A 9,274-nucleotide genomic window follows, 5' to 3' on the forward strand; every position below is an offset into this window, starting at 1 on the left:
ATTTACAATGAAAATATTACCTTAGCTGAATCACGCTGTGTCGGGATATAGCCATGTCATGTCCTATCTTGTGCAATGCAGTAAATTTGTGTGCTTACATGATGTCTGACAATCCTGCATGCCATGCATGACTTGTACTCAAAAAGGCATGAGATTACCAAACAGCCTGTTGAGACTGACAGGAAGTGAGCAGTCACAATATTGGCTGTCGGTATAAGAACAGTTGTTATTCATCTGCAGAGATTGAATACAATCTAAACAAGAAGTAAAGAGGTGAAGGTGGGAGGAAATAAAACAGAAACACGCTGTATCTGAGTGATGTTTTACATAACGTAGGCTTTGTGCTACTGGCAGCTTGTCCAAGGAGAGAAATGTTTGGACATTATTATTATCCAGTGTGTTTGCTTAACATAGGAAATATGTATTTGTGTTATTATTCTGCAGTGCAAAAAAATTCAATATTTGCTATACTTTTTGATACCTTGTAAGCCTTTGCTGTCCCCAAGTCGTTCAGTGCCTTGAAGAGAAAAATGTTTTGCACAATGTCAATAAGACCTTTCTGTCAAGCCCACTGGACTCAGGTGTTGACTTTAACAAAATGACTGAACAGTCTAACTTCAGCTTATGTTCCAACATAAATCATTCCCAGCTGAAATGTTTACCTGACATGCTCTATCAACCCATGACCTTGCCAGGTATTACTTCTATCATTGTTGCTTTGATTATGTATGTCTGGCACACTGCGCTTTGTTATCTAGAACATCAAAATCAGCACGGTTGTTTTTCATGTCATAAACAACACATGGATACTAACACATGTAATCCCCCAGTTTCTTACACAAAATATGCTAGAAATGCTCTTAAAAGACTAAACTACATCATGGACTATAAAATATGTCAGCTTTTCAATACAATACATACACACTCAAAATTAAGACATTTTCTACTTTATATGTCTATTCTGAAGATATCCATTAATTTATTCTTAAACAACAGGGAAACTCTAATGAGCATTTATTTTTTGTTCCTTTGCCATCTCTATATTAGGCCATCTGAATGCAGGAGAGTTTCTTCACATGTATATTCCTGATTGGTTTCAATTACTTGATAAAGGTCATGTGCAATAGAAATTAGAGATCTAATGTAGACCTAATGTAAATACATTCTTATCATTATTATTGTTGTTGTTGTTAAAAAACATTTATATTTCCCATAAATTGCTTATTTTGACAGAAAATCCAACATCCCAGGAATATGAACTTTTATTTTCTCTAGTTGTCGTTGTCACTTGAAGTGAATCTCATATAATCAAACTCATTGTCCTTCCCATCATTCCATTAAAGTCTGGAGAATGAAAAACCTACCAATTACTCTCAGGTTATATTGAAATCCTGATGATACACAATGTTCTTTGCTGCTTGTTAAAACCATTTTGTTTCCCGGACTGTTTTGACAATTACATTTAAATGTTTTATTGAGATAATTTTCATTGAGCCAATTTAGACAAGGCTGGGGTAAGAACAATTAAAGAATAGCATATTAATATATGTACAAGAAAAACAAAGTGTATTGTCTTTGTTTGTAACCCCTAATGTAAACCCCCAAGGACAAAACTATATATTTAGATGCTATGTTTCTTTTAATCTATCCATTAAAAGCCAATTCAGCAAACTCTAAGAAAGAATAAAAACAAGACATGCATTGTGTAAGTTGGAGAGGGGCAATGCTAGGCTAAAAGCATTGATTAAGATATTTTACATAGCCTGCTGAAAAAAAACATTATTAGAAAGCCAAACAATGGCTAATTACTCTGCACTAATGTGCAAATGTGATGCTCTTCAGCAGCACTCAAACACTCAAACCACTGCTCAGTCTTATGACTGTTAGTTCTCTTTTTTTCAATATATAGTCTCGAAAAATATTAAACTTTCAATAATGAAATCATTTAACACTCTTTGAACTACAAATAAGTTTGAAGAATAAAATAGGAAACACAGGTCAAATCTAGTACTAGAGATGTATTAACTTTACGTTTGAGGGAGATGCTGCTACAGCCTCAAGGGAGTGAAACTGTCCCAAAATTTAATCTACTGAATTATGAAGCATGAGTGTGTGTTGGAAAGTGTAGTTTCATTGCTAGAAAGCAGTGAGCTTAATTAATAACTCATTAATAACAAATCGCAACACTAGGGAAATGAAGCATAAAAGCATAATAGGAATAAACTAGAACAATGAGGTAATAATTCAGTAGTTTTTGGATTATATTACAAAATATATGAATACACATTTCCATTTTAAAATCTTCAAGGAATCATAATTGGGCATGTTGATTAATTTCTCAGTGTTTCAATGTAAAAGTCACTTTTAATGCAGTCACAGGTATGACTGAAATGCTTCAATTGATAATGTGAAGGATGGTTCACTCAAGTGAAAAACAGCAAGCACTAATGCTCGGTATTTAGACAGGCCGAGGTGGGGTCTTCTCGCAGAGCGAGAGGTCACAGAGACATCACAGTGCCAAAAAAATGTTTTCTATGTCATCACTCTGAAAAAAAAATCATCTCCCATGAGGCATGACAGATCACTCACTCAATTATTGTAGCAAGCACCAAAGATGCCTGCTTGCCCCTGCTGAGGCTGCACACCTGGGTCAAAAGACACAGCTGCATCAGTCATGATTGCAGCTGCTTAACACCACGGGGCTCAGCTCAAAGGTGAGTTTAACCCTGCTAAAGAGGGTTCTCTGCAGAGAGCATAATGGCTCTCTTCTGAGAAGCTAAATATACCAAGTAAATGGCCAGATTAATTCCTATCATTAAAATAAGAGCTGTGAATGTCAAAGAGTCCTTCTTTGCATCATTTATGCTTTAAAAGTTGGCTAAATATTCTGAACAGTGCATGAGGGGTTAAGGCAGCATAAGACAATGAGATTTAAAAACGTATCAGCAGACTCATATCCACATGATACTATTTGATAAGCTTTTGAAAGCACTAGTATGCAATATTGCAAAGAGTTACACAAAGCCAGTAGAGCCTTTGTTTTGGTGTGAATACATCACCGTGAACTGTTGTCTAGCGTCACTTCAAAGCAATTAGGCCGTGAAGTCTGAGTTTAATTTCGATTAAAACTCCACAAAGTTGTATAACTGCATCACACAAGACATCAGAGCACAGAGGGGAAGAACATCAGAGAATGTTTAATTAAGCTATTGTTCAATTCTCTGTGAATAATATATGTTAAATGAATACATTCACTAAGAAAAAAAGTGGATGAACTATAGCAGGCCGCAGTGTGAAGCTAAAGACCACAACAATGCAATTTTCTTCTTTCTCTCTGATGCTGTTAGTGTCTGCGTTAGTGGCAACTTACACGGCATTATCTTCTTCCTGCTGGTCTCCCTATTAGAAAATAAAATTTGTTTAGGTGCCTTCAAACCCAATTAGTGGCCAAGATAGAAGGTTTCCAAAGTGTCACTGTACGTGTAAAAAGGTTGAGGCAGAATCATCGATTTAGGTGGGCTTGATTAAAGAAAAGCAAGAGGTTTTAGGAAGTGGCATCAGAAGACCTGTATAGTTTGTTTCATGTTTTTTTAAATGAATTGTTTGATTTGAATACTAGTAGGACAGACATGCTGTTAGACAGTTTACACAATGACACAGCTCTGGTTTCCACGGATAAGTGTCATTCACATCTGTTAAATTGTCATCTGACTGTTGACAGTGGATAACAACCACACAAATGTGATTTGCTTTCAGTTCTTTAGACATTAAAGGCTCCATACATTTCAAATGTGAATAGCTGCAGTTAAAGGACACTTTCAACTATAATCTGCTTCACATCCAACCCGACCTGAAATAAACAGAACTCTGCAACAGAGATTCTTTCCATAACACAATGCCTGTTTTTCAAACTCTGTTCAATGAAAATAGGGTCAACAATATACTTTACCTTGTTGGGTTTCTGATATAAAACTACATGACATTATAAATTTGCATATAGGAAGGAGGAAAAATCAGTTAAAATCATTAGAAGTTGTTTGCAGGTGTAAATTAAACAAAAATCTTATGGTTTTACAGTAAAGGATTTGACTGTTTTCTATAGGTTATAGTTTGTATTGAGACTCTAGTATTTTAGTCAAGTGGTTCAAAGCACAGACTGTAATTAAAAGATGGATATAGCGACCATGATGTCACGCATTAGTTAAGGACGTCTCGTTGTGAAACACTAAGCTGTTTGCCTTCACCTTTGCCATCTTGAACATGATGAGCAAGGGGAGGAGTTGTTTTCACAACCAAGAGTGTCGTGTCCCTGCTGGCCAATGGAAAGAACGCACTTCTGGAGGCACCTCTACAGTGGATCCAGGTTTTTAGACTTGAAAAATTTGTCCATCATTTACATAATCTATTGTTTCTAATAGTGTATTGGTCAGGTAAAAAGACAAATGACAAGACACAAAGAAAGAAATGGTTTACCCAGTTCTTTTAATGAGCAGGAGAAGAGGACTGATGGTTTCATGCTGTCACGATGTAATCAAAATCAACACAGAAGGAAAATCCACACAAGTAAACAGACAGCACTTAATTTGCTCAGGGTCAGAGATACTGTGAAGGGGGAAAATAAACTCAGAATAAAATAGCAATTTAAAAATGATACAGCAGACATTCACTTAGCAACATGTTTAAAAAAAAAAATCCAAGTTCAGGTTAAATATACCTCTGCTCTGTTCATTTACAGTCATTTGATTCAGCTCAGCTCCTAGCACTACATCTAAGTCAGTCACTGTGGTTCCAGGAAAAACCCTGTGAATGTGTAGGTCAATACAGCTCCCGAAACCATGCATTTCATTTCAATTTAATAAGGTGTCACTGTGGTAAATGAGTGTGTCACATGCTGGGAAGTGACTCCTTCAGTCTGTAAGGAATTATCGTGGCTGGTCATGAAGCATACATGGATTTTTAATCACAAATTCTCACATGGAGCTGTTAAAAAATGGCTATGTCGATTCTGATATATGTCATTTAACCAGATTGGACAAATAATACCTGCAGTCTGACAGGTTTAACCAAAAGAATGCCTTAGTAACAGCAACACTTTTTACTATATCATTTCTATCTTCCAGTCGACAGGAAAGCACACATAAAGAAGCAAACAAGCACAGGGATTCAATAAGGAGAATCAATATACTTTGTCATAATAGTATACTTCACCCAATTGTGACCCCCATGTGGGTGGCTCACTACAGTTTATCACAATAATGACCCTGTCAAGCATTCACAGAGTTTAAAGTAATTATTTTCAATACAAATGCCTGATCGTGTGGCACGTCTGTGGAATTTACGGGAAATAATTACTGTAAAAATCGGACGCTGTTTTTTTAAGCAAGGACAGCAATGGATTTCTGCTTTCAATTGTGCAATGGTCTGACAACATTCAAAATATAGATGGGTTTGTGAAATTGATTTGGTTTTCTTATGCGTTGCAAAACTGGTCTTTTTTCTGTGAAAAAATCATCAATATCGTGCTTTAAGTTGCCTGATAATCCCTCCTCTATAGTGCAACTTCTCCATTATATTGTCATCCTCATGATAGTTAACATCCATTTTCTAGTAATTCCACTATTTCCAACTTTTCACTCTGCTGAGCTACATTTAAAGCTGTGGATCCAGAAGAATCCAGCAGTGTCCCGTCTGCTCCATTCATCAGTAAAGCTTTTACAATGGGTACACAGCCGTGCTGGGCAGCCAGGTGTAAAGGTGTGGCATTTCCATAATTTAAAGCATTGACATTTGCGCCATGGAATATCAAGTGGAGGACACTTGGAAAACTCACACTTTTACAGGCCACATGTAGTGGTGTCCATCCTTTACTCTCCTCTGTGACATGTGGGTCGGCCTTGGCTGACAAGAGTTTTGCTACCAAATCTGGCTTACTCTGGTGACAGGCCAGGTGTAGTGGAGTCCATCCGTTCTCACCTCTTGCATTTACACAACCACCCTGACTCTCCAGTTGGACCAGTGTTGCTTCATGTCCCTTTAGGGCAGCCAGGTGCATGGGGGTCCATCCCTGGATAGTAGTGGCATCTGGGTTGGCTCCATTTGACAACAGCTGCCTACATATGCCTGTATGACCCTTCAGAGCAGCCAGGTGAAGTGGAGTATTCCCTTTGCTGTCTGCAATGTCAACAGTCGCTCCACTCTGTATCAACTGTCTGACTACTCTGTTATGGCCTTCCTCGGCTGATAGGTGAAGAGCAGTGCACAGACATTTGTCTGTCGCATTGGGATCTGCTCCATGAGTTAGGAGGAGTTTCACGATACTGAGATGCCCGTAGATGGAGGCCAAGTGGAGCGGTGTCCTCCCGTTTGCCTTCTCCTGTTCTACGACAGCTTCCTGCGATTGTCGCAAAAGCAGCAGGCGCACCACAGTTTCATGTCCATTTTGGCAGGCCAGGTGGAAGGGCATCCAGCCGGTTTTTTCCTGGGCATTGATGACAGCACCTTTGTCCAGCAGGAGTCGGACAGTCCTGTCATCGCCATTTTGAGCTGCAAAATGGAGTGGTGTCCAATCATCCTCATCTCCCAGGCTCCCATCTGCGCCATGTTCCAGCAACAAAGAGATGATGTCATATAGCCTGTTGAAAATAAGTTTCACTGATAGAGTACATTACAACTTAAAAATAAAACAGTCCTACACTTCAGAAAACTACATAATGCCACCTCATCAGGATCAAGACAAGCTTGACTTTGCTTAAAAAACATAAATAGTGGGGAAACGTGGGCAAATCACTACATTATACTTTTGCAGTGACCCATGCCTACTAGATGTGGAACAAGAGTCAGAGATATCATGAAGTGCATGTAGTTTTGCAATCAAGCAACTAGAGTAGAGACAATGTTGCAGTTTTCAGGGATGTTTGGGCAATAGTTCAAGCACACTTAATCTTTGTTGCATACGTGGATAAATACAGTTTCAGGAAATACATGTTTACTGGATATTTATGCCTTTCTACCAATCAATGCATAAATATTTTTGCACAAATGGGATGCCATAAATAATTTTAACATCAAGATTATTATAACATTTCTCAATATTTGTAAGACTTTTATAGATACGGTATAATAAAAAGACAATGACAGCGATACTGAATCAATCTTTTCCTTTAGTTCTTAGTAAGAAAGCAAAAACTGTATTTCCCTCATTTTCAGTGCTTCTCTTAAACTTTGAAGAGAAGAGCAGGAAATCTGGTAAACCAAGGATCAAAATAGGCAGTTGTTAGCACAGCATTGTCCCTTAGTTGCTTGCAACTGATCTAAGACAACATACACAGGCTTATACATACCTCTGCAGAACAGCAATATGAAGAGGAGTGTAACCTTTGGCAGTCGTACAGTTGACTTCGGCACCCAGATTCAGGATGTGCTCGACACTCTCTGAATCACCGCTAGCTACTGTGCAGTGAAGGAGTGTCTTTTTGCCGGAAAACTGTGAGGATACGTGTTCCCTTCTCACAGACTTCCTGAAACTGCCAAAGTCTTTTTTTGATAGCATAGAGAGAATGGCCTCCTTGTCATACTGGCCATCTGTTAAATAAAAAGAAATTTGCATTATACAGCTTAGTCTAATGTTAATGTCTCTATTTGAACCTTTTGTAAGCCAACTTTTAAAGGGATGTAGAGCTTTTGAGTACTAGTGAAGTCATTTTTTAAAGTGGCTTTCTGAAGGTCTTTTATAGTTTTTCTTTGGACATTGGCTGCTTTTTCACCTAACACTGTCCTAGGATATTAAAGAAACCTAACTCAAGGGATGAACCAGTGTTGTGTCTACACTGTATCTTTAAGCACTTTAAGTACTAAGCCTGTCATCGCAAAAGCAAGAGAACACATTTTAACATGCGTTAAATAGTATTTTTGTACCAAGAAGCAAGTGTGCATTGAGTGTAAGAAGCAGATGGAAGAGAACATGGGGAGGTGGAAGTATAGCTTGAAAGTCAGTAAAAGCAAGATAGAATACATGTGTGAATACATGTGTTGAGCCTTTTTTTGGACATGTGCACAGGTGCAAATGTCCCAAAAGTTATAAAGTGGATATTCTGGAGGAAGGCTGTTAAAGGTGGAGTGGCTGCTCAGGAAAAAAAGACACAACACGGAGAAGATTCATGGGTATTGTGAAGGCAGACATGCAAAGGGTTAGACTGATGAAAGAAGGACATGAAATGATCCACTGTGGGGAAGTGAGTATCTACGGCCATGTGTAAAACACGATTTCTGCCTGGATTTCAGTAAGTGGTGTTGGGACCTTTTTGAAACTGATTAAATTATGAATGCAGAAAAGTAGCATCAGATCCACCATGAGCCACCATGAGCTACCATGACTTTAACCCCCCATGAAGTAGTCTGAAAAGAATCTAATTGCCAGGTTTTATGAGCGTGACTATGGTGCTAAAAAAAATGCCAGTGTGTTTTTAAAAAAATACCTGGACTGAAAAGCACACAATGGAACACAATCAGTGATGGATTGGCCTCCTCAGAGCCCGGACTTCAACATTACTGCAGCAGTGTGGGATCATTTTGATAGAGAAAAGAGAAAAGGCAGCCAACATCCAAAGAAGAGCTCTGAATGACCTACAGGAAGCCTCAAGAACTATTAAATAAATTACAAGAAAGCTGTCTATGAGAGTTCAGGCTGTGTTGAAGAATAGTGATGGTTGATTTTCACGCTTGTTAGAATTGCAGAAACTCTTCAATCTTTTTGCATGAAGTAATGTATTTTCTGGGTAGGTTGTCAGTCATCCAGGTCGCCGTAGTCTGATAATCTAATTATAGCAGACTGTAAAAGTGAAAAGCATCCTGACCTATTATTTTAATGTTGTTCGCAACACTGGGTCAAAAGCATCAACAACGCATTACTGTCTCCTCCCCTGAACAACAGCTCCTCCACTCTATTGATTGTATTGACTCTATTTGTCAGTGTGAAAGGTGATGGATTTTTTTTTATGTGACGGCACTGTAAGCATCACTTTTGAAGTGTCAGCCCTGCAAAAATTATATTGAACTGAACATTTCCACCATGCTCTGACAGCTGGTTTACCTGAAGGACAGACTGACATCTCGGTATTAGTGATCTAAAATGGAAACAAAAGAAAAGAAAAGAAAAGAAAACAAAGGTTAATGGTTGTGATATCAGTCATCACAAGTGGCTTCCAAGCACAATAATTAGTTATCGCGTGAGCTCCAGAGTTAAACAGAGTAATAAAAACTGATCACATTATTAATC

The 9,274-nt window shown here is 38.2% G+C and overlaps 1 protein-coding gene across 1 annotated transcript in view; it reads right to left on the bottom strand.

Annotated features, from left to right (window-relative positions):
• Window positions 1-5,590: 5,590 nt before the first annotated feature.
• Window positions 5,591-9,274, bottom strand: part of ankk1 (ankyrin repeat and kinase domain containing 1) — a 7,977-nt gene continuing 4,293 nt past the window's right edge. Inside the window, exons 7-9 of the mRNA XM_005720941.1 lie at window positions 9,089-9,122; window positions 7,341-7,581; window positions 5,591-6,632 (exon numbers count right to left, since the gene is read on the bottom strand). Coding sequence (XP_005720998.1) covers window positions 5,591-6,632; window positions 7,341-7,581; window positions 9,089-9,122 — 1,317 coding nt within the window. The remainder of the gene's footprint in view (window positions 6,633-7,340; window positions 7,582-9,088; window positions 9,123-9,274) is intronic.

This window comes from Pundamilia nyererei, unplaced genomic scaffold (assembly GCF_000239375.1).
Source record: "Pundamilia nyererei isolate P.nyererei 1_Seehausen unplaced genomic scaffold, PunNye1.0 scaffold00003, whole genome shotgun sequence".
Taxonomy (NCBI): domain Eukaryota; kingdom Metazoa; phylum Chordata; class Actinopteri; order Cichliformes; family Cichlidae; genus Pundamilia; species Pundamilia nyererei.